Here is a 26,194-nt window from a genome sequence, read left to right as displayed (position 1 = left end):
TTTTTAGGCTTTAGTTATAGTCTATATCGGGAGCGACGGAATATGTAGCGATATGGTCATACCATGAGTTAGGACAGTGACGCTTTTCTAGCTGGTTTTGATTGGCTTCCGAACGCACCGGATAGAGCAACTTATGCGTACACTCAGTCTCCCTTTCGGGTTTCCGCCGCATTATTTGATTCCGTTACAACCGGAATAGTTCTACACACTAATATTTTAGTGTATTGATCAGATTCAGGTATCTCACCCTGTTCTGATATCGTAGATTACACACCAAATAGAATTTGTCGGTCGATCCAGAAGAGGCGTACAGACGTAGCCTACAAAATCTTATATTCTATTGTTTACTATGCACGAAATTTCGGAGCAGGCGGACAGACTACGTAACCGATATCCGCCGCTCAACACCTTTTGGTACAGTATACGTCTACCTTGGTAGCGATACAATCATTGGAGAATATTTTTTCCTTAAGTGGATTTAGTTTCCCGGAGCAGGCGGATAAATACGAAGTTAGATCCGCCATAATTTTCAACAGAATAAAAAGATTCATAGACTAATGACCGAGCTGTATATGTTAAGATTTAGTATACAGAAGTCTATTTTTACTATATATGTTATAATTTAAGATTACGATAAATAATCCGGGGCTTCCGGTAGTTTATATATACAAATTGAATACTTATGTATCAATTTACCTTACAGGTGGTGCGTTGTCAGATGACAGCTTGCGCAGCTGTCCTTCAGCAAAGGTGCGGACATGAGGTTTGCAGGTCCCATGCACCCTGCGCCGTACAGGTCGATGACCTCATCGTCTGGCATTCCGGATGCGTGTGAGATCTGTTATGGGCTTTTTGCCGATATAACCTCGGACTCGGTGAGTACGCACTTAGATATTTCATACTAATTATGAGATATGATGTTCAAGAAGTGAACAAATTATTCTCTTTAGTTTTAAGAAAGTGATAATCCTAATTAGTACTTATTTTTCAGACCCCACAGGCTGTCAAGAACACATCTCTTTCGACCCTCAAGATCTGGGTTGGCGGATTCGGTCGTAACGTTAAGGCTAAGAAACCTTATATTCTATCAGAGGAGTTATGCACCCTCTCTACCCAAATGCCAAGATGTCAGCGGCAGTTCCCAAGGAAGTGGCTGCACCCATTATTACCAAGATAAGGGAAGACACGCAGTCCTTGCCTGAAGATCTTGAGGGACTAGGGGAAGAAGTGTTAGAAGACGTGGCGGCCATCAGCCTTGACACAGAACCAATGGTTCTGGATGCCAGCGATCAAGGTAGGGAGGTAAGTGGGGCAAGTAGTGTGCGGTCTAAGATTCCTGTTCTTAGCCCTGCACCATCTTTAACATCTTCTCATGCTTCTTTTCAAGGGTTTACTGCAAAGACCCTGGTTGGGGACAAACCAGGCTCAGTAATACCAAAAGTCAAACACTTGAGGAAGGCCTTATCTAAGCCAAGTAAACCATCTAGGTTACCGAGACTTACCAAGTCATTAAATGCATCTAAGTCTTCGGAGATTCCGGTAGCAGCTACTCCCCTACATCACGGGTCGAGATCAAGGAGCTCCAAATCTAAGGCTTCAGAACCTTCCTTTGATCCGGTTGCCTTCTCTAATCTTTTAATGGAGAAGATGGGAAGTATGGTCCAATCTCAGATTGGAACCATCTCGGATCGGTTGCAGTCTATGGACACTTTTGCTCAGAGACTGCAAACCAGGAGAACATGTTAGAAAATCTCCTGAGAACCGGACTGCCACAACAACAACAGTTTGTGTTGCCAGACGCTTCCAAACTTCCGGCTTTCGTAAAGAGCAATCCGTGGCGATTGGCTTTACATGCACCATTCGTGGATGGCATGTTAACCATAGAAGGATGTGGAACTCGGCCGGTAGAGGACTTTGAATTCTACCCGCCGGGATTGCAGTTTCCCTTCCCAGGATATGCTCGACTGACAGAGGAAGCGCTAGTAGACTAGATAAGAATTTCCTCAAGGAGACGATGATCTATCCTAAGGAACAGGCTCAGTCCGCTGGGTCCGGACATTGAACGAATGGGAGTGTGCCGTGAACACAATGTTGTCCCCCATAAGAGTTCTTACACAATGTTTGTAGTAGAAGGTCAAACACCGACACCTTGTACTACAAAAGTAGTTGATCTGGCTCTTCAGGCAGCTATGGAGGACAAGCCCATGCCACAACTAAGAGAGACGGAGTTGACTTCTCTACTTTTTCCGGGAGATCATGAATGCTGGGTTGACGCCCCAGCAACTTTCACCACAGGGAAACTGAACATTGACTGTGCCTCTACACAGTTCAGTGACAAACTTCCGAGACTCCCAGAATCCTTGGTCAGAATCGAGTATGAGGCACGTACTCGGTTAAGTAGATCAATCAACTCCGCTACAATGGCAGAAATGGCTTCGCTGGTATACCAAGACGAGTCATTGTTCAAGATCCTTACCAAGTCTCTCCTCCTCACACTTCAAAGTGATGCCTATGACTTTGCTGTAGCACGCCGTAATTGCAGAAAGCATGTGCTTTCAGAAGCTACAATAAGGCATGAGCCAAATAAACTGATTAAAGCCTCAATTTGGGGCCAAGACTTATTCCCGGAAGACATTGTTAACAGTGTCTTAGGTGAGGCTGCTAGGGTCAATCAAAGTCTCAAAGTTCGTTGGGGCCTGATGCCAAAACGGAAATATGAACAATCAGGAAATCAGACAAGAGGCAGGAAGAGGTTTAGGAACTTCCAATCATACCAGACTCTACAACCCTAAGCTGTCGTTCAGACGACGATTCCTGTACCTCAAGGGACTCAGCCGTCTACGTCTAAATCCCAACCCCAACAACAACAATACGTTTGGATGACTCAGCCTCCTCAACATCAAGCTCCTTCTCCGGCTTTTAACCCCTCCTTTGAGACACAAGGAGTGTTCCATGGGTACAATAGGTACGCCAGAGGTAGTAGAGCCAGAGGTAACTTTCATAATAGAGGTGGAAGGACTTCAACAAGAGGCAGAGGATACAGGGGTAGACGAGGAAACAGACCCTCTTCAAACCATTGAGACATCTCAGGTAGGGGGAAGACTATACAAATTTTGGAGCCGGTGGAGGTTCAGCAAGTGGGCTTCCAGCATAGTATCCAAGGTCTGGGGTGGAGTTGGATAAAAGGGCCCCTCCACTAACCAGTTTCATCAAGCTCCATCGGCAGAACTAGACCTATACACCAAAGATCTTTGCAAAAGAATGCAATAAAAGAAGTAAGATCTTTGAAATTTCAAGGACGCTTGTTCAGCGTGCCAAAGAAAGACTCAGAACAAAGAAGGGTGATTCTAGATTTGTCACATCTGAATACTACATTCGATGCGACAAGTTCCATATGTTGACTATCTCGCAGGTGTGGACCCTTACTTCCCCGTGGGGCCGTCACCACCTCTATAGATCTTACAGACGCTTACTATCATGTTCCGATAGCAAGGCATTTTCGTCCCTTTCTAGGATTCAAACTAGGCAGAAGGGCATACTCATTCAAAGTGATGCCATTCGGACTCAGTATAGCGCCCACAGGATATTTACGAAGCTGGCAGAGACAGTAGTCCAAGAGCTGAGAACTCAAGGAATACAGTTAGTGGCCTATCTAGACGATTGGCTTTATATGGGCCAGCAATGTAGAGGATTGCGTAAAGGCGACAAACAAAGTCATAAAATTTTTGGGAACACTTAGGTTTCAAAATAAACCTCAAGAAGTCCCGTCTTACTCCAGCAGCACGTTTCCATGGTTAGGACTGCAATGGAACCTAATCACACACAGACTATCTCTTCCCTCAACAAAAAGGAAGAAATAGCAAAGAAAACAAAAATTTTCTCAAGGACAAATTAACGTCCAGGAGAAGACAAGAAAGAATTCTAGGCTCACATTCAGTTTGCATCAGTAACAGACACATTACTAAAGGCAAAACTGAAAGATATAAATCGGGTATGGTGATCCAAGGCGAACAGAGGAAACGAGACAAAATATCTCTAATCCCACAAATACTAAAGAAAAGGATTGCTCCCTTGGACCAAGCCAAGAATCTGCAAAATCGATTCCCCTACGATTTCCACCACCAGCGTTGGTAATACACACAGACGCCTCTCTAAGCTTGGTTGGGGAGGTTACTCTCCCAATACGAAAAAGTCCAGGTTTGTGGTCAGTAACATTGCGTCAACTCCACATCAACATATGGAAGCCATGGCAGTATTCTTAACTCTGAAGAAACTAGCCCCTGGCAAACGAAAGCCAAAACACTCAGATTAAGTTCTGGACAACGAAGTAATCGTCCATTGCTTAAACAGAGGGGATCCAAATCAAGTCACATAAATCATGTGATGATAGCAATCTTTACGATTGCAACAAGAACCAATGGCACCTGTCAGCTGTACACCTGGCAGGAGTGAGAAATGTGGTAGCGACGCACTTTCAAGGACAACTCCGCTGGAGTCGGATGGTCATTGGACAAAGATTCATTCAATTGGATTGTCAACAGATTCCGAACCTTCAGGTGGACCTATCGCCACGGAATCCAACAACAAACTAAAATGTTATGTTGCTCCCAACCTGGACCCTCTGGCCTATGCCACGGACGCCATGTCCATAGATTGGAACACTTGGCAAAGAATTTATCTGTTCCCTCCGATAAACATGTAATGAAAAGTACTAGACAAACTCAGACTTTCAAAGGTCAGATAGCTATGGTAGCCCCCAATTGGCCCAGAGCAATTGGTTTCCTCTGATGGTAGAACTAGGACTCCTCCCTCGGCGGATCCAGATCCCAAGTTGACACAGGTAGTACAAACTCGCAGTGTGTTAGCTTCCTCAAGAATTCGGAGTGCCCTAACTTTATGGACTTTATGAAATTTGCAGCACAAGAGATGCTAACATTGATCCTCTAAATACCTTGTTTCTAGAGTCAGATAAAAGAGACTCAACCCTTCGTCAATATGATTCAGCTGTAAGAAAACTGGCAAAGTTCTTAAGAGATTCTAAGGTTAGAGCAATGACTCGGAACCTAGCGTTACCTTTTTTAGGACCCTGTTTGAAACGGGATTAGCAGCTAATACAATTACAACAATTAAATCTGCCTTGAAGAAGATATTTCAGATTGGGTTTAATATTAATCTTACAGATTCATATTTTTCATCAATTCCAAAAGCTTGCGCCAGACTAAAACCAGTAACCCGCTCCCACACAGTTTCCTGGTTTTTTAAATATGTTCTTAAACTGGGCCTCTGAAACCAATAATGATTCATGTTCATACATAACACTGTTTAGAAAAACTTTATTTTTGGTAAGTTTAGCATCTGGAGCCAGAATATCTGAGCTTTCAGCATTATCTAGGAGAACCGAATCATATTGTTTTTCTCGCATCTGGGGAATAGTACAAATCTTTCCAGACAAGAGATTTTTAGCAAGAATGAGGATCCACAGAGCCGATGGTCACCGTGGAGGATTGTCCCACTTCCACAGGATCCATCCTTATGTCCAGTTAACACTTTGAAAGCTTATATGAACAGAACTTCTAATAAGTCTTCAGGCCCCTAATTTATTAGAGAAAATGGAGGAAACATTTCCTTAAAAGGAATTAGACAGCAGATTCTTTATTTTATCAAACAAGCTAATCCAGAATCAATTCCACATGCTCATGATATTCAGTTAATTATTTTCACCATATGAATTTTGAAGATTTAAAAAAGTATACAGGTTGGAAATCACCATTAGTATTTAAACGCCATTACTTAAAATCCTTGGAAGCCCTAAAATTTGCAACAGTGGCAGCAGGAAATGTAGTTCCTCCTGATATATCAGAACCATGTTAAGAAGTTAATTCATTAGTATTCCTTACCTTTCTTTCTCTACCTGCCTCATTTATTGTCCTGCCTTAGCCTTGTTACTCACCTGTAATTAAATTAGATTTGGTACTCACCTGTATTGTAATTAACCTGTTCTGGTACTCAACATTTAGTTTATTGGATGTAAATTGTATAGTATTAAGATATATTGGATATCTTTTGATGGTTTCCAGAAATTCTGGACCCCTCCTTTTGAGTACCAGTATAGTATGTATATTTGTCTTGTATAAAGGTTACTAGTAGAACACCTTTATTTTCTTTTGGAAATGTTTTTCCTGAATAAGTTTTTATACCTGGAAATTACTGAATTAACTTTTATGTCAGTTTGTATTAGATTATATATTTTGATACAGTATTAAAGTTCCTTCTTTCTATATCCTAGTTTTTATTCTATTCCTTTTCAGGTAACTAATTACAAGCTATTGGACCAATTCTCTTGTTACTATTTCACGGAGCGGCACAGGTTGAGCCCAGAAAAGGGATTTTGACAGAGGAAAAATCTATTTCTAGGCGAGGAGACCTGTGCCGCCCAGTGAAACCCACCCTTGTTTTCATCACCCTAGACTGGTCCAAGCTTGGGCATGCTATGAGGAATGTTTAGGTACGCATGGGTGTAGTGGCGGGCAGTAGTGGGATGTAGAACGGCACCTCGTAGTAACGGGGATGTTGAGAGGAGATAACTAATTGGTAAGAGACCTCTGAGAGTGGTTTTTCATGCCCCAGTTACTATACCGACACCCTATATGGGTGAGCGAGCTAGGCATATGCCCGGCATTCCATGCAACTTTTTTCTCTGGTATATATAGCAGTTTTATACCTTAGAAATGATGCTATAAGGAGCATTTCACTGGGCGGCACAGGTCTCTCGCCAAGAAATAGATTTTTCCTCTGTCAAAATCCCTTTATACGTATATCACCTTTAAAAATCTGGAAGCCATGCAGGTTTTTCCCAAAGGATCTTGTCAATGAAAAGGATCTACCTTTACTATTATCATTATTATTATTATCATTAATATTTGTTAGTGCTTGTACAGAGAACATCAGAAAACAATTGAAATATCCTCTTTTTAGTTCAATTATACAATTAAGTTTCAATCAGTCTGCGATTAGCATGGCTACAGAATGAATAAAAAAGATAAGGATTCTATTAACCAATATATACATGTGGCTAGAGGACTGTGTTGTTGGGTAGGCCTTTGTTTTACTTCCAACCTTATGCACAGTACGGGAAACAGATAAGACCCCTCTTGTGCCGGTGTGGCTGCTCTCTGCTATGGATGAGGGAATGGACAGACTGATTGTTTTCTTATAGAACTTAAGTGCTACATTTAGCATGGACATTTCTCAAAGAGCTGATGAACTTGAGTAGGGAGAAACTTGACCTTTCTCATCACATTCCTCAAAGGTTCCTTCTACTACGTGCACAAAGCTTTTATGAGATTGCCTTCACTGTAACTAAGTTGCATTAGTATTCATAGAATATGTTAGGAATACCGTAGTGATAATACCGTAGTGATCCCAGATTTACATTGGCTGGCAGTCCTGGTCTGCATCTCAAATTTAAATTTTGATTCACTAGCATCACTGCTTTCATTCCACCTCCAGCTCAAGCTTGCAGTCTCACAGATCATCTAAAGTTGCCTTAACCCTGCATTGCTGGTACTGCAGATTTTGATGGGAGGGTGATCTTGGTATGATTGCTAGAAACCGGCATAAGTGCTGACTGGATGGCTTGAGAGAAGGTGGATTGGTGTCAGTGATGTATTTTCTGGCTCATTTTTCAGAGTTTACCCTTGTAAAAGTGGATGGGAATTTTATCAATTTGATGGCATTTAATAAAGGTCCTAATTTTTTAAGATATGTTGGGTAAAGGAGGAAGAGTCCAGACTCAACAGCACTAATACAGGCTTAGCACTTGATACTTGTGCTGTGCCTCTAAACATAAAGATTAATGGTGCTTCTGATAGAGCAACATTAATTAAGCATTATCTTGAGTAAACTGAGGTTCGTGGCTACCTTGAGCCTAAGCATTCACAGGGCACGTGTGACACTTTTGGACAGTAAACATGATATTGTTATGATACGATAAAGTTTTTTCATACTTACCTGGCAGATATATATATAGCTGTATTCTCCGAAGTCCAACAGAATTTCAAAACTTACGACACATGCAGTGGTCGGCCAGGTGGTTAGTACCCATTCCCGCCGCTGGGAACCATTCCCATTTTCTATTCAGATTTTCTATTACCACTGTCTCCTGAGGGGAGGTGGGTGGGCACTTTGATTATATATATCTGCCAGGTAAGTATGAACAAACTTTATTGTATCATAACATTATCATTTTGTTCATGAAGCTTACCTGTCAGATATATATATAGCTGAATCCCACCTTTGGAGGTAAGGAGAGACAGAATAGGATTTTAGGAAACATATACATGCTGATGATTGACATCTTGGTTCCATACCTGTTAGCATAGCTGACTTCGTGATTACTGTCACCCAAGTCAGCTTTTGCTTTACTAGAGTCTCCAGCAAGGTAGTGACCTGTATAGCTGGTGAGTTCTAGATGATCTGTCAACGGGAGCGTGACCACAATGTGACTAAACCATATTGACCATACTATGGGGGCTAAGAAGTAAAATATATATCACCACTTGACCAACCTAGCCAAAGTTAAGGATATTTAACTAAAGCTAAGAATTGAGAAGTCCGCCACTGGCGGCCGACCCAACAACTATAATTAACAGCTCTTCCTAACCATTTTCTACAGGATAGGATGAGTGGTACTTCTTGCCCCCAAGATTGTGTCAGCGGACAAGTAAGGCCCTAGCGAGCAGCAGATCTCATATGTCGTCTTCACATCTCGCAGGTAGTGTGAAGCAAACACAGAGTTGCTTGGCTAAAATGCGGCACTCAGGATGTTACTGAGTGCCATGCTCTATTGAAATGCCTCTGAGGCCGCGCCCTCACCTCGTGAGCATTCAGTTTAAAGGATTTCAAATCCTTGTCCAAACATGACGAATGAGCCTCTTTGTAAGAGCTCTTTAAAAAGAACGCCCTGTGGGCAAGTCTGGTCTTTTTACGGAACACCGCAGAATGTCCGAAGGACCTCGACTTCCTTTAGTCTTATCTAGATAAAACTTGAGAGCCCTGACAGGGCACAGGACTCTCTCTGGCTCTTGCCCAATAATTTGTGCCATCCCCTTGATATCCAAGTTTCTGGGCCAAGGGTTAGACGGGTTTTCATTCTTAGCCAAGAACGAAGGGCTTAGAGAACACACCGCATTATGTCTCTAAAGCCAATATGTCTGCTGATGGCTTAAACCTCACTAACCCTCTTTGCCATTGCTAGAGCGGTTAGAAAGATTAGCCTTTCTGGTCACGTGCTTCAAGTTTGCAGAAAGGAGATTCGAAAGGCTTCGACATCAGGAACTTCCAGACTAAGTCTAAGCTCCATGTCGGAAGCTTCGATTTAGACAGTTTCGAGATTTCAAAAGACCTCAAAGATCGTGAAGGGCTTTGTTCGACAGATACAAACCTCTGAGTCCAAAGACCGTCGACAACATACTTCTGTATCGTCTAACAGTCGAGACTGCCAGCTTATCCACATTCCTCAGATGGAAAGGGAAGACAGCAATCTAATTCACAGAGGTCGAGGTGGAGGAACAGCCATTCTTCCTGCACCATCTCCAGAAAACAGCCCACTCCGCTTGGTACACTGCAAGAAAGGAAGCTCTTCTAGCCTTGGCCATTGTACTTGCCACTGATTTGAAAAGCCTCCCGCTCTGGTCAACTTCTCGATAGTCTGAACGCAGTCAGACTCAGAGCGGAGAGGTTTTGTAGTACCTCTCGAAGTGGGGCTGTAAGAGAAGATCAACTTTCTCGGGAAGGGTCCTTGGAAAGTGCACTAGGATGGACATGACCTCTGTGACCCAGTCGCTCGACGGCCAACATGGGGCGATCAGCGTCATCCTCGCTCCCTCTGACGCCGCAAATTCTCTTATTACTAACTCCTAAGAGTTTGAATAGGGGATAAGAAACTAAACATCCATCCCCGTCCAAACCCATAGGATGGCATCTATTGTTACCGCTCCTGGATCGTGAAAAAAGGGGAGCAGTCTAGAGGAAGCCTCTTCGTCTTCAACATTGCGAAGAGATCTATCAAAGGACGCCCCTAAAGTCTCCACAACTCTCGACATACTTCTAAGTGAAGAGTCCACTCGGACGTCAGTAGTTGCTACCGTCGATCGAGAAGATCCGCACGGACGTTCTGCAATCCTGTAACGAACCTCTTGAGGATAGTTATGTTCCGTGCCTGTTCTCACCACAGGCTCTCTCTCGTTAACTCGAACAGGGACCGACACAGTGTTTCTCGATACTTCTTGCAATATGCGAGAGCTGTGGAATTGTCAAAGTTGATCTGGACCACTCAGTCAACAACTCGTTCTTAGAAGAACTGGAGAGCCAACCTCATTGCTTCCAATTCTTTGAGATTATGTGCCAGGACATCTGTTTCCCTCTCCAGATGCCTGGCACCTTCTCGCTATCACCTTAGGTGATCGTTGACCGACTGAGAAATGTTCAGAATCACTTCCATATCTTCAATGTTATTTCAGTTTTCCGGTAGGAAAAACTGGAGAGGTCTGAATTACAGTCTCTTCAGGGAAACAAACTTCTCCAGCGAGGAAATGGTCCCCAGCAGACTCATCCATTCCCTCACCGAGCTTGTTTCCTTCCCCAATAAGGCTGTGCTTTGCCTAAGCAGGTGTGCATTATCATCATAGCGCTATGCCTCGGTAGACTCGTACAGAATTCTGTTACAGTGCGGTAAACAGAACCGAAAAGTCTAAGAGATCTGTTGAAAAATTTCGCAAAGCGAAGGCCATGTTCGTTCATGCATGCAAGAATTCCCTTCAACCCGAGGCAAAAGTCCGTGATTGTAGGGCAGAGATACGGTTAGTCAGTCAATCCCGCAGGAGAGAGAGACGTAACCAACAGCGCATGGCAGACAACCAGCTGGAACTGAGCTGGCTCTACAGCAGTGTTGCCACTGGATCCGCATATGAATTCAGTCTGGATAAAAACAAAATATATTTGTTTTGCCTTGATAACTATGTGGAAATTTTTCCCGTTCCGGACAGAGTAGGACGGAAATCGGAAAATGAAATCATGGTGCTCGCACCGTGGGTTTATTTTTCCGTCATAACCTCAAGAATTCCGCATTTTGGCAACACTGCTCTACAGAGACAGCAGTCTACTTTCGCCGTCTCGCACTATTCTGCCTGAGTTGCCAGCTATTCCATTCTACGAAGGGATATGTTTGATACCATCATCGAGCAGAAAGAAACTCTCAAGCAGGTGCATTTAGGCGAAACAGATTTCGCTAAATACAGAAGCTGAGCTGGTGTTGTCGTAACAATACCTACAATAACTAAAAGGGAAACTGGAAACTCCTGGAGGGTTACCGGGAGTACCGATTAAATGTAATTAGAATAAAAGTCCTCTCGGTCGCCATTCGTAGGGGTAACTACGGTATGCATATATAACTTGAACCATACAATCGCTTAATAGCAATATGACGCGAATGTAAAATACGTAGAGTATTTTGGCCACTTGGACAGCTATCTCCCTACTACATTCTTTCTTCGACTAGGAAGAGAGGGAATGGAGATCGACTGTCTTCATCCTCTTAGCCAAGAGAACGAATTAGTATTAGCCGCAGGAGAGCCTCAAGTGAGAACCGAGAACCGAAGAGGACAACTCAAGCTTCTATGTTATCGGACAGAAGGCTTCAAGGACATAGTCTACAAGTCTTTTTCCCCGACGAGCCTCAGCGAGGTAGTAACCATTGAATGAGAGTTCTTCTGAATCTTGTCAAAAAGAGCTATCCGATTACGCGATCAAATGTTATTGGGATCTTTGGCAATGAGAACTAACCCATTTACGTGACAAAGAGTTTTAATATTTGTCAATGCTTACCCACTTACCTGACAAAACGTTTAGTATCTTGTCAATGGGGGGAACCCACAGATATGACAAAAGGTAATCTAGGAATTTTTAGCATATAGTCTTCCCGATTCCCGTAGAAATCGAGGAAGGGGCAGGATTCCTGTTCAGAGACTCGGCTTACGGCAGGTAGGACCCGAAGGTTCTTCTTAGGCAGCGTCTTCCTGATCGCAGAAGAGGCGTTTTATGACATCGAAATCTGCTAAAATTTACTAGAGTCTCCTTCTTGATGCCATATCATCAGAACCAACCTGTTACCTTATCCATGCAGGTTGGATAGTTATTCGAGAGAAAGAGTCAGGTCCCCAAGACTGCAGGTCCAGGGCTCCGAAACACCAACCAAGGAGTTAAAAATATCCATCGTCCTGAACAACCCTTTCAGATGGCAATGCAGATCTGAAAGCGTTTAGGAAACTTTAGCAGAGGACGGGAGAGAACTCCTCAGGGCGTCTATCTGGCTGGTAAAATCGTCCTGGGAAGAGAAAGGAACTCTCCAACCAGCTTCCTCTCCCGTCTCATATCAAATGCCTGCTCTTACGCTTAACCTCGCTGGAAGTAGGGCAAAGGAAGTCTTGCCTTGCACTTTCCTGGAGTCCATCTAGTCATGGATTCTATTGAACACTTTCTTCGTAGAAAGTGAAGAGGACATCTTGACGAGACCAAGCGCCTTCCTCTTCTTCAACTACGCCAACAGCGAGAGAGGAGAGCAAGGGACCAAGAGCCGAAACTTGTCAGCAAACATGTCTTATAGAAAGCGGGTCGACACCTTGATAGATGAAGATGATGACGAAGTAGTCTCTTCTTCATTCGTAGGTTGCGAGTCGCTCGAGGACTCTGTCTCCTTTACGGGAACAGGAGAAGGGTCCTTAACACACTGGGAAGCAATCAAACTCTGAGGCTCCTCTCGTAAAAGGGGGTTTTCTACTTGAAGTAGGGTCCAAAGACGAAAGTCGGAAATGTTTAAAAGCCAACTCCTAAACTTTGCGAAGTTCCGGTAAAGGAACGTCCTGCGGAGCGTTCTGAAGAGTTTCCACAAAAGCACACAGAAAAGCGTCATGCTGGGCGTCCTGATGGGCATCCACAAATGTGCGAGCGTCCTGCTGAGCGTCCTACCGAGCGTCCAGAGAAGCGTCACGCTGGGTACCATGCCAAGCGTCCAGAAAAACGTCACACTGAGCGTCCAGACGAGCGTCCAGCAAAGCGTCACGCCTGGCGTCTTGACGAGCGTCCAGAGAAGCGTCACGCTGAGCGTCCAGACGAGCGTCCAGCCAAGCGTCACGCCTGTCAATGAGAGCTTATCCGCTTACTTGCTGGGCGTCAAGCTTAGCAGCTTGAACAACATCCTGTTTCGCAGTAGAGTGAACGTCACGTAATGTATACGGAGCGCCATGAGGAGAGGAGGGGGAAGCGTCTTGGGGAGCAGGAAAACAATCCTTGCTACGAGAGTAATGACGTTCCTTCCTCTCGACAGAGCGTCAAGCGTCCCGAAAGGCGTCCTAGCGAGAGGCTTGGTGAGCGTCTTGATGCATAGAACGCCGAGCGTCCTGAAAGACGTCCTCGCAAGGGTATTGCCGAGCGTCTTGCCTTGAAGAGAAGGAGACTGCCTGATTCTCTTAACAGACAGCCTCGAAACCTTCCTGCGGCAACACAGTACTGCCTCTCTCTTAGCGAAAAACGAGGCTAACTGTTGCTGATCCTGTGAGAAGCGAGGGGCGAGGGGACGCCTTCTTCCTTCTCACAGTAACAAAGTTAGGGCGTCTGGCGCTCAAAAGCGTCCTGCTCCGATGACGTCCTGTTTCTCTTCTGCGGTGGAAAGTCGTAAAAATGTTCAGGCGACGTTTGCAACGCATGACGAGAGAGAGGACGTGAAGCGTCCTCTTCTATAAAGCTTCTCTTTAGAGGGCGCGAGTCCTTCCGAAAGTTCCAACCCCCGTGCGGGGAGGACGCTTCAGAGGACGAGAAGCAATCCTTAAGGAGGCGTGCACGCGCACGCTCCTTGGCAGCCTGGGAAGCGTCAACAGTAACTGCCGAAGGAACGCCAGATCGGTGGGGGTTCCCCGTAACCCTCCTTCGGCTTTCGACATGCCCACTCCCTATTGTCCAGGGAGTCCGACAGAGGTCCAGGCCTATAGGCATTATAGGGCCGATCTGACGCCCCCTCCACAACACTAGGGGCACTACACTTCACAACACTGATTGGAGAGCAAGCACTTTAGATTCCAAGATACGGATGGAACCCACAATAACAGAAAAGGCATTACCTCTCGCAGACATAACCTCATAGCCCATAGGTGATACTACAGGGTTAGGCAAAACAAAGTCTACAGGAAGGTTAGCAGGTTCACTACCCTGACTTCTGTTTACTGATGCAGTCTTTGAGGAAGACCACCTGATTCAATCACGCTCTAATTTGCGTACATACGAATCATACGTTTTCCCTTCGGAATCAGTCAAACTCTCACACTCCTTACATCGATCTTTCAATAAAGAAACAAGCCCTGTACACATCGTGCATACCAAGTGAGGATCTACCTAGGCTTTCGGTAGCCTCACCTTACTCTTGCAGACAACAGTCTGAAACTAGCCGAACTAGATTCAGACATCTTATGCAAAGGTCAATCAAAACCAAATCAATCTATGATAGCGTATGCCTAGCCACAAATCCAAGTCAATAAACCAAAAGACAATTAGGATACTTAAGTGGCAATGAAGTTTACAAAATCCTAAGACAGAGGTACTGAAAACAGTTGTTGACAGTACCGGCGACAGAGAAAATCTGAATAGAAAATGGGAATGGTTCCTGATACCCGCCTCCCAGCGGCGGGAATGGGTACTAACCACCTGGCTGACCACTGCGTGTGTCGTAAGTTTTGAAATTCTGTCAGACTTCGGAGAATACAGCTATATATATATCTGACAGGTAAGCTTCATGAAAAAAACTTTAATTTAAAGTGAGAGTGGAATTTCTATGACTGGTGAAACTCACATATATGGGACATAAAAAAACGACTGTCAAGCACATACAGGGACAATTTTGTGGCACGTGTAAAGCTCATTATTATAAGTACCTAAAGTTTGTTATGAAAAAAGTATGAATTTCCTATATAAAAATTAAAAACAACTTACTCCCTACCTGAGTTGCTTCTTGTAGCATGGTGGCAACATTATCACCAACTTGTGTAATCCCATGATCCCATGCAGCTAACAATAAACGTCCCTTCAGAGGTCCAGTATCCAAGAGACAGAGAGAACGTGACAGGTACCCAGCACCTGCATCTGTGATGGCTTGTGGTTCCCGAACTGAAGCTGTTATTGCTATATCATGGATATTTACTGGTTCAAAATTACCCTGCAGGAGAATAATTAATCTATACTGTACTCTAACACACTATCACGTTTGCTTAATTTTAAATAAGTATACACAAAAATATATTATTTGAATATTAATTTATGTTTCATACCCACCCCTGTGATGTTTCAGAAATATCAGTACCTCACTACAGTTGGAATCACCAGTTCAGGACTATGTGAAAGCTAGCAATAACCAGTCAAGATGATATTAGAGCAAATGGACTGAAATGCTGGTATGGTTTATACAGTATTTATTAAAAAAAGATTTTGACAAATAGTATTAAGTACCGAGTTAAAATTATATACAAAATTATTACTACACAATAAGTACACACTAAATGGCTGGCATGAGTCACCCAAACAAAGAATAAGGGTGAAATAAAAAGAATACCACACACACTTTCCTGCCACAATAGGAGGCTGACACTAGTCTAATACTTTTAGCCCTCCTCTTCTGTTGTAGCTGCAAGTTAATATTTTTATTTGAATTCTTCAGGACTTAAACATGAACATGGGTGCAACAAACAGAGGTAAACAAATAAGGCATAAATCCCATAGTACTTCCATAAGCAGTAAGGAAATGCTTGGAGTAGTGCACCTGCACACTGACATTCAGCAAACAAAATGGCAATTTGTCGAAAATTGCATTTTTCCTAACTATACAAACCTGAGGTCCTTTTACAATAGGAAGGTAATTAGCGGCAACTGGAACGGTCATAAGCTTCGAACAAGGGAGTTCGGTAGTTAACTGCTTGTCCGACAGTGCGCGCACCGTGCGACTGGGAGGTGAAGAATCACTTTTGCTTTAGGCCCAGGAAAAATGCAGAGTGAGGGGTGGCATGAGGTGGGACTATATTTAAAGGACCTCAGGTTTGCATAGTTAGGAAAAATGCAATTTTCGACAAATTGCCATTTGTTCCGATACGAAATACAAATCATCGGTCCTTTTACAATAGGAAGACTCACTTCTTGGTGGTAGGAATCTGAGTCTTAAGAACAGACTGGTGTTCGCCCAACCTTGGATTCCCTCCCTGGTCGTAAGAGCAGAGGGAGGGGTCCTAGCCTCTGCCCAATTGATCGGGGTATGTAGTGCAGGATCAATGGTCAGACCTCTGGACCCAAGTAATAAGAGGGAGGCACACGTACCTCTTAAAACTAGGAAGCAAGAACTTGTTCCTATTGCAAGAGGCAATATGAAGCATGGGCTGTCTCTTGTTGGCTTCCACTTCCCCCCCCGGCAATATGAAGCATGGGTTGTCTCTTGTTGGCTTCCACTTCCCCCCCCTCGTTGGGGGAAGTGGTGGATAATCGCTCCTATCCCTACTGAAAGGGATAGGATGGGGTTCGGTCGAGTAGCTTACCTGCATCGCCTCCTGATCCAGCGTAGTGACGACCGCGTCCCTCTGCCCACAGGTAGAGGGAGAGATTTTAAAAGATGGGGAAGAGAAGGCCAGTCACATTCTCATTCACCTATCCCTTCATACAGTCACACAAGGATGCGATGCTGTTCTGTCCGCTCGGGTGCTGGGTAAGCTACACAACGTGTTGAGCAGCCACCACGGGTCCTAAGGAACAAGTGGTCTGGTTGGACCAGACCCCTGCCTTCAGTACCTGCGCCACTGAGAAGTTCTTGCGGAACGCAAAGGAAGGACCAATATCTCTGACTTCGTGGGCTCTCGGACGAAGGGTACGGATGTCGTCGCTACCATCAGCTTCGTATGCCCTCCTGATCACCTCACGCAGCCAGAAAGAAAGTGTTCCTGTATATTTCTTTCTTGGTCATCCCGGTGCTAACGAAGAGGCGTCGACACTCAGGCCTGAGGTGACAAGTTCTCTTCAGATAGCGCCATAGCGCCCTTACAGGACAAAGCAGCATCTCATCCGCATCGATGTCGGTGAAGTCCATTAGGGAGGGGATTGTGAACGACTCGAACCGATCGGCAGGGACCGAAGGATTCTGAGTCTTTGCTACGAAGTTCGGTATGAAATCGAGCGTCACAGATCCCCATCCCCTGGATGCTTGACGTCGAAGGAAAAGCCATGCAGTTCCCCTACTAAGATGGAAAGAAGGGAATAGTCGCGATGACCTATCCCTCTTCTCGACATAATCTTCGGTGATGTCCAGTACCCATACTGGTCTATCCGTCTGCAGCGAAGTGTCTCGCATTCTCATATCCCATTGCAGCGAAGTCTCTCGCAGTCTCGTACCCCACTGCAGCGAAGTCTCTCTGTTTCCGTAGTGGATAGGACACCGACAGTCCATGGGTGTCGATGGTATGGGTACTGGAACCAGCTAGTAGGACGAAGTAATGGTTGATCTGGAACAACCGACCTATGTCCACAGCGTAGCTCGTAACGGACTTGGACGCCTCGACAGCTGCTGACTGACTGCGTTCGGTTGTGTAAGGTGAGCTGTCCAAGCATCCGAGCATAGTCACGTGACCCTCGCCTTTAAAGGGGTATGCCGAGAGAACATACAAATCGTCTATTTGTTGCCACCGATGTCGAAAGGCGAGGTGATGATTCTCTCAAGGCATGTGCCCAAAAGGCGAAAGTCAATTGCCTTCTAAAGACCGAGGTCCCTGATGGCAAGACAGAAGTTCTCATAGTAGTTAAATCTCAGCTAAGGAGAAACAACACTATGCGCCATTGTGCTTACAAAGGACTGAAAACGCTAAACCACTATTTCATTGCTGTTCGGTGAGAAGTCGTAGTTGCAATGAAAGCAGAGGGCTTTTCAGTAATGAAAACACACGGATGTACTGCCTGAAGAACCGCTTCTCATGGGCTGAGTCATCATCTTCCTCTTTCAGGTTATCCAGGAAGGATATATATATACTTGGAAGTAGAGCTGGCAGGGCGGGGAACAGGCAATGTCTTCCGTTATACATCTACAATTCAGGGTGAACAATGAACAATTGCACACCTACGAATACGAGATATATTTAACAGACAAACTCAGATGTCTGAAGAAATCATTCCGCATTATCGCAGCGGCAGGTGCGATGCAGCGGGAGACTAGGCTACAGACTTCTGTTACTGTGCAGTAAACAGAAAGATGATAGAGTCTATTGAGATATCTCTGTCTGAAAATTCTCGCAATGTCCAAACGGATGCAGTAGAGATGGTCATTCATGTATGCGAGAATCCCAACCAACCAGAGACCTAACTCTGTGATTGTCAGGCAGAGATACGGTTCGGTAGTCAATCATTGTAGAGGAGAGAGACATAAACCGACTGTGCTATCTCAGAGAGCCAGCTGGTACTGGGCTGCGGCAGGCAGCCCAATACACCGCCAGCTCTCACTCACTCGTCATCCTGAGTTGCCAGGTAATCCATTCCAAGAAGGAATGCATTCGGCTAGAATCACCGAGCTCAAAAAAATATGCTTGAGCATTTGCATTTAAACAACACGGATTTCAGTGAATACAAAACCTGAGGTGGTGTTGTCGTAACAATACCATAAGTATCTCAAAATTGAAACTGGTAACTCCTGGGAGGTTGCAGGCAGTCCCGAGTTGCAGTTCAATTAAGAAGATACTATTCGTCTCGGTCACAATCCGTAGAGTTAACTACGGTATGTGCCTACACCTCAGACAATTCAACTAATTAACAGTCATGTCGCGCGGGCAATATACGTAGTATATTTGTAGGTTCCCGTACAAAGACCTCCATCCTAAATTCTTTTCCATTCAAGGAATGAGAATAAGGACTGGAAGCTGACACCTTTCATTCTCTAATGAAGGGAGTGAAGGAGAAGTTTTCCTCCTAAGGAAGACTTCAATGGTGATAACAGGATACCAAAGACGATAGTTCAAGCCAAACTGGATGTTCCCACCAGTTCTTTTCTATCCCAGGGTTGACCGCCTACTGTGATATTTTCTTCGTTCAGCAGCAGTGCTTCTTCCAAATGCTAGAAATTACAGGAATTCGAGCATTCGGCGAGGTTCCCGATTATCATAGTAACAATTATCTGGGATTCTCGTCTAGCCCACTCTGGACCGTGGTTTCGCCCAAGTGTTTGTAGATCGTAGAAAACCAAAACACTCCGAGAGTGCTAGAAATTCCGGAGAATTCTAAGCGCTCGGCGAAACCCCCACCGAATTCGTCAGGCAATCATCGGTTGGTGGTCCTCCCGATTCCCATAGAAATCGAGGATGGGGCAGGATCCTTCCTCAACAATGGGGACTTATGTCCGGTAGGACCTGAAGGTCACCCCATGAACGCAGTCCCCAACGTGGAATCCTACAGAGAACCCTCTGCAGGATCCCTCCCCTTTCCTTCGTAGCCGTAGGGAGAGAGGGAATGGGGGAGGAAGATTGGGTACTCGCTCGCCCTCCCAGCGGAACTAGCAGTTGGAGAAGCGAGTACGAGCAGCCATCACCTTGCGGTGATGGCCGCTCAGCGTCTGGGAAAACATTACCGTCAGGAGAAAACATTTTCCCGAGGAGGGTTACGAATTCGTACTGAAGGCTAAGCGTCTGCCACCACCATGACCGTCGTCTGGGTGGGGCTGAGCGAGCACCTGACAGGAGAGAGCTGATACCGTCCTCCGACGCGTCCCAGGCCTCGTTGAGGCCGAAACCTCTCAAGAGGACCAAAGGGGGAGCGCGCCCTCTTCTCTTGAGTGCGTGGTCCAAACGGACCGTCAAGTGAACAGTGGTGATGGTCCCTCCCAGAGTCTGGGAAGCGTCATTCGTCCTTGCCAGCCCCCCCATGATCTTCTCCAACCACTTGAGCGAGGATCTGTTGGTCCCAAGACCGAACCAGGCTCGTGGCCGTATCATAAGAAGAGCATTCCTCACGGTCACTCCTGTTCGCCTTGTTCCTCCCGGTGTAGCCTGAGGAGGTTGAAGGGAAAGGTAAGGGAGACCTGATGCTCCTACCCTGCCTACTAGCAGAACTAGTAGGCTGGGAGGACTGCAGGCGATCGCCAACCAACGGTGGCAATCGAGCTGCAGGTCTGGACCAGTGGCTTCTTGCGGAGAAACTCTGGACCAAGGAACGGTTTAACCTGTTTGGGCGGCATCGGATCCTCGGATGGCACGTAGAATTTTCTCTGTCGCAATAGAGGAGGAGGAAGTAGCTTAGACGACCTGCCAGACCGAAGCAAACCATCCTGTCCGGAGACGAGAGTCCACCTGGCCTAGCACTGAGACGGCCAGTTCCGATCGCGGCAGACCCACCGTCGCCCTGGGTTCCTTTTAAGGCCCCCAGAACGACTCGAGCCGGGACTTGGGCTCAGAAGGTGGGAGCGGCGACCCTTCCCCGAGGTCGTTGTGCTGAAGAATCAGCGCAATGACCTCTGCAAAATTCCTCTGGATCTCAGGAGTGACCGCATCTTGAGGAGTAGGACCGTCAAGCCCCGCCCCTCCAGCAAGAACGACTCCTGAGACCCTCCTCCTTCAGAAGGAGGAACAGCGACAGACCCCTCCCGGTCTCCTCCAGCCACTTGCGCATACGACCTGGTCGATCCGAGGACCATGCCTGGCACGTAGGGCGTCATGGTGGGATCGTGAGGTGCGCGCCCCTCACGATCACTCCTTGTTGCCTCGCCCTTCCCGGCGTAACCCGAGTAAGCTGAAGGAACAGGAGAGGAAGACCTGACACTCCCCCCTTGCTCACTGGCAGAACCGGTGTGCTTGGGGGGCTGCAAGCGATCGCCAACCCGCTGTAGCGATTGAGCTACTGGGGCGAGCGGCTGGACTGAGAACAGTGGCCCCGGTCCCGTGTGTCAGAGGAGCTGCTGCTGGTCCCCCTATCCGTCCAGTCCCGGTGGAAGCGGCGGTCAGGGGACCTGCAGAAACCACTGTCGCGGTGGGACCAGTGCCTGTTCTCACAGCGCATCGAACTGCTGGTTCCTGCGATCGAGTGAACCTCTTACCAGCCTCAGCCCGTGGCAGGTCTGGGACCATCACGGCAACCCTGGTAACCAGCTGGTCGCTACGAGAGCGATCACTGGCCTGGAGAGAGTCACTTGAGCGGCTCTCACCAGCCTTCCACTCTTTGCCTTGGTCCTGGTGCCGAGTGAACTCGGATGCCTGAGCCTTGGCTGCACAGTCACCCTCAGGAGACCACACACTCGGTACCTCTCGCGAACGAGAGGCCGAGCCGGAACCTGGTGTAGTGGCAGCGCCTCTAGCACCAGGCAAGGAAGTACCGGTGTTAGCCAGTACCCCTCTGGTCCCCGTCTTCTTCTTCCTTGCAGAAGGAGAGACGGGCCCCGCTCCCGAAGGAGCAGAAGGACCAGCGGAAGAAACCCCCCATCCCACCGAAGTGAGACAGGCCCTTAGAAGTTCCCAAGGGAGCCTTCTTAGGGGGGGAGGAGGCAGCCTTCTTCCTCGGCCTTCTTCTTTCCTTGGAAATCGAAGGGGAAGAGGCGGCAGCAGGCGACGAAGAAGACGACGACGACACCTTCCTCTTCTTCTTCTTCTTCGTCAGCTCCCTCAGGTTCTCCATCCAGGATGGAGCCGGGGCTGCTGTTGCCGAAGCAACAGGGCCCGGCTGCACCTGTCCGGAAGGACCAGCGACTGGGGCAGCAACACCACGGGCTGGACGACATCGGCAGGTGCAGGAACAGCAGGAGCGGTAGGTACGGCAGGTACGGTAGGCAGGTCAGGTACAGCAGGAGACAGGGCAGCAGCCAGCAACATCCTGGGTACCAGCGGCAGGTCCAGGGGCGAGCTCTTCAGGCATCGGAAGTCAGGGGGTTGCAGCACGAAGAACCCAGAAGGGGGAGGCACGCTTCTCCTTGGCACGGCAGCAATCGGGCCCTGCACAGCGGCCGTCGGAGTCACTGACATCACGTGCGGGGTGTAGACAAGGTGAGGAGGGGCAGCGTACCCTGGAGTCGAGACATGGTGGTAGTGGTGGTCACCGCTCCATGGGTGACCAGCACAGCACCCGCCAGATGCTAGAGCAGGCCCTGGACGCTCGGCATGCCCTGGAGCCACAGCGACACCTACACCTGTCCAAGGTCGTTGCCCGCAGCAGGAGCACCTGAGGAAGCAACAGTCGGGTGATTAGGAGGGGTTCCCCCTCGGGGGGGGAGGAGGAGGAGGAGGAGGAGGAGGAGGAGAGGAGGAGGAGGAGGAGGAGGAGGAGGAGAAGGAGAGTCACCGAATACAACTGTACGTCGGGGCACCTCGCGCCCTCCTCTACACTCGACAGGTCAGGCGAAGAGAAGGACCGAGAAACTCCCCCTCGAAGGGGAAGGCGCCATACGCTGGAGCTGAGCCGGGGGCAGGAAAGAAGAGGAAGTGTCCGTAACCAAGGGAGTCGCTGGAGAGCTTTCCGACGACTCCTTGGCAGGTCTACGCTTCCTCCTACCCTCGTACAGCACCCACTGCACCTCCGACCAATTCACACAAAATTACATGGCTCGGTCCGAGGGCATTCACGCCCCCACACAAAGGACATGAGGATCTATCTCGGGGAAAGAGTGAAAGACCCCACACTTACGGCCTTCCACACCAGGGCAAACTCCGCTGCTGAAGGGGGGGGGCGCAGGGATAGCGCCATTGCACGAGAATCCATAATCAATGTAATAAAAAGTAATAAAGAAAGTCATGTACTTACAATACACTTTCACTACACTGACAAACCAAGTTGAGAAGCAACACACAACCAAAGCATACGACTATGAAGCGGGCAGAGAGCGATGACAAACACGTCCTCCAACAACGCGGCCGAAAGTAAAAGTGATTCTTCACCTCCCAGTCGCGCGGTGCGCGCACTGTCGGACAAGCTGTTAACTACCGAACTCCCTTGTTCGAAGCTTACGACCGTTCCAGCTGCCGCTAGTTACCTTCCAATTGTAAAAGGACCGATGGTTTGTATTTCGTATCGGAACAAATACTTATCCTAGGAAAAAGAAGAAGAATGTTAATACTGTGTCAGGTAACTAGTGTGCCTGCATACTGAGATCTGCTCTGATCTAGGTGCCATTTCTATCAACTCAGCTCATTCTTTGTGTAATTAGCCTTTGACAACATGAATAGGAGTCAATTAAGGTTAATTAAGGTTAATTTTGTACAGCATACGCAATGACTGAGACTGGGTTACACTACTCAAATAAAGATTAAGATCACAGTGCGCTCATTCAGATACCAAAAGCATTATAGCATTGGTTTAAATGAGGTTATGTTCCTAGCCACTCAAAAATAATAGTTAATCATGAAAGAGCTATATCAACAATGACTCTAGAGCAATTATCTGTAATACAGTGGTACCTCGAGATACGAAATTAATCCGTTCCGAGGCGGCCTTCGTATAATGAGTTTTTCGTATCTTGGAATACATTTTACATGTAAAATGGCTAATCCGTTCCAAGCCCTCCAAAAACACCCCAGTAAATTATATTTCCAGGCCTATAACACATGTTCTAGGGTTACGACGCCTATCCGACGGAAGAAATATGACTCCAAAAATGATATTGTTATTTTACAATAAAGTTTTGTACATACTTACCTGGCAGACATATACTTAGCTTACGTCTCTGACGTCACGACAGAATTCAAAACTCGCGGCTAACGCGACAGGTAGGGGTCAGGTGAATCTACCTTACCCGCGCTGGGAAGAGGTGTAAGAACCAACATACCTTTCTTGTGCCAGATTTTTTTCTTTTTCTCTTCTTATACCTGTCTTCCTGAGGGTAGGCTGGGCGGTGGCCATCAATCGTATATGTCTGCCAGGTAAGTATGTACAAAACTTTATTGTAAAATAACAATATCATTTTTGTACATGAACTTTCCTGTCAGACATATACTTAGCTGATTGACACCCTTGGTGGAGGGTACAAGACAGAAAATAACAAAGAAAAGGTAAACAACACCTGCTTGTAGGATAAAAATAACCTGGTTCTTACCTGTTTAGGCTGAAGACTTCATAGATACTGTCTATTAGTCTGCATAGCCATAAGAGCTACAGCGAGGGCGTGACCTACAGCTGAAAAGACTCTTTGGGTCTACTAACGGGACTTGATATCCGCTTACTTAGTAGGATCCAAGTCGGATCATGTCAATGGGGGTTCGCCCTCTTCTATGACAGAACCTGTGCCACCTACCAACGCGGTGGGAGCTTCAAACCAAATCCGATCACCTAACCAAACTAAAGTTATTAGTATTACGAAACGAAAAAAGATGCCTACCTGCATCATTTTTCATACAACCATATGAACTCAATTAACAAAAAAAAACAAGGGAAAAAACTACTAAGGATATGTTCCAGCTCCCTGCCCCAGCACCGAATCCGCCGATACGTACGGGCCTAACGCGAAGCACTCGTCATACGTAATACTGACGTCTTTTAGGTAGTGGTTGGCGAATACTGAATTACATCTCCAGAATGTAGTTTTCATCAGATTCTGAAGAGACATATTCTTCTTAAAGGCCAAGGAAGTGGCAATTGCTCTCACTTCATGAGCCTTGACTTTTAGGAGCTTGAAATGTTCTTCATTACAAGATCTATGTGCTTCTTTCACAACACTTCTAATGAAGAAAGACAGCGCATTTTTTCGACAAAGGTGGTCTGCTGGGGTCCTTTACAGAGCACCATAGTCTGTCCTCAATGCCCTTAAGGGTTTTCTTCTTCTGAAGTTAGTATTTTAAACTCCTAACAGGGCAAAGAGTTCTTTCAGGTTCTTCCCCTACTAGGGCAGATAAACCAACGAACCTCAAGTTCCTTGGCCAAGGATTTGAGGGGTTCTCATTTTTTGCTAAAAACGAAGGAAGGAAGGAACAAACCACGGAATCTCCTTTGAAACCTACCCTTCCTTCTAGGGCATGAATCTCACTAACCCTTTTAGCGGATGCTAAAGCCATGAGAAAGAGAGCTTTCCTCGTGAGATCTTTGAAGGAGGCTAAATGTGGTGGTTCAAACCTAGCGGACCTCAGGAAACGAAGAACCACATCCAGATTCCAACTTGGAACTTCGTTCGAAGTTTTCTTGGAAGATTCAAAAGATCTTAAAAGATCATGATGATCTTTGTTATTCGAAAGATCTAAATTCCTATGTCTGAACACCGCAGCCAGCATGCTTCGGTATCCTTTGATAGTAGATACTGCCAACCGCATTTTTCTCTGAGGAAAACTAGGAAATCTGCTATCTGAGTCACAGAGGTACTGGAAGAGGAAAACTTCTGGTTCCTGCACCACCGGCGAAAGACGTCCCACTTCGACTGGTAGACTTTAAGGGTCGAAGGTCTTCTAGCTGAGGCGATAGGCCTTCGCAGCTTTTGTTCGTCGAAAACCCCTTCGCTCTGACAAGACTTTTGACAGTCGAAAGCCAGTCAGATTGAGAGTGGGGAGGTTTCCTTTGTGATACCTGTCGAAGTGGGGTTGTTTGAGCAAATCTTGTCTTAGTGGAAAAGTGCTTCTTGGAAGTCCACCAACCATTCCAGTACCTCGTGAACCAATCTTGGGCGGGCCAGAACGGAGCTACTAGCGTCATTCTTGTCATCTCCGAGATAAGCAAAATTTCTTGAGGGTTTGTCCCAGTACTTTGAAGGGGGGGAAAGGGCAGTATTGACGTGCTAGGCCCTGTCCAATCTAGGAGAAACGCATCCACTGATACTGCTCCTGGGTCTGAGATCGGGGAGCAGTAAAGTTCGATTCTTGCGTTCTTTGCTGTTGCAAAGAGATCGATGTGAGGTCTGCCCCATCTTCTCCACCAGGTCTTGGCATACCTCTGAGTGGAGGGTCCACTCGAAGGCAGGAGTTGATTCTTCCTGCTCAGGAGATCGGCCCTGACGTTCCTTTCTCCCTGTACGAATCTGTGAGAAGACTGATCTTCCTTGTTTGAGACCACAGCAGAAGATCCCTTGCTGTTTCGTACAGGGAGAAGGAGTGCGTCCCCCCCTGTTTTTTTATGTACACCAAGGCTGTTGTGTTGTCCGAATTGACCTGCACTACTGATTTCGGACGTGGGGGTTCGA

At 46.5% G+C, this 26,194-nt stretch overlaps 1 protein-coding gene across 1 annotated transcript in view; it reads right to left on the bottom strand.

Moving 5' to 3' along the window:
• LOC135212614 (transcriptional adapter 1-like) overlaps positions 1-26,194 on the bottom strand; it is a 73,327-nt gene that overhangs the window by 3,323 nt on the left and 43,810 nt on the right. Inside the window, exon 4 of the mRNA XM_064246191.1 lies at positions 15,044-15,259. Coding sequence (XP_064102261.1) covers positions 15,044-15,259 — 216 coding nt within the window. The remainder of the gene's footprint in view (positions 1-15,043; positions 15,260-26,194) is intronic.

This window comes from Macrobrachium nipponense, chromosome 41 (genome assembly GCF_015104395.2).
Source record: "Macrobrachium nipponense isolate FS-2020 chromosome 41, ASM1510439v2, whole genome shotgun sequence".
NCBI lineage: Eukaryota > Metazoa > Arthropoda > Malacostraca > Decapoda > Palaemonidae > Macrobrachium > Macrobrachium nipponense.
Note: the sequence above shows the minus strand (reverse complement) of the source record. Positions and strands in the feature narration are given on the sequence as shown.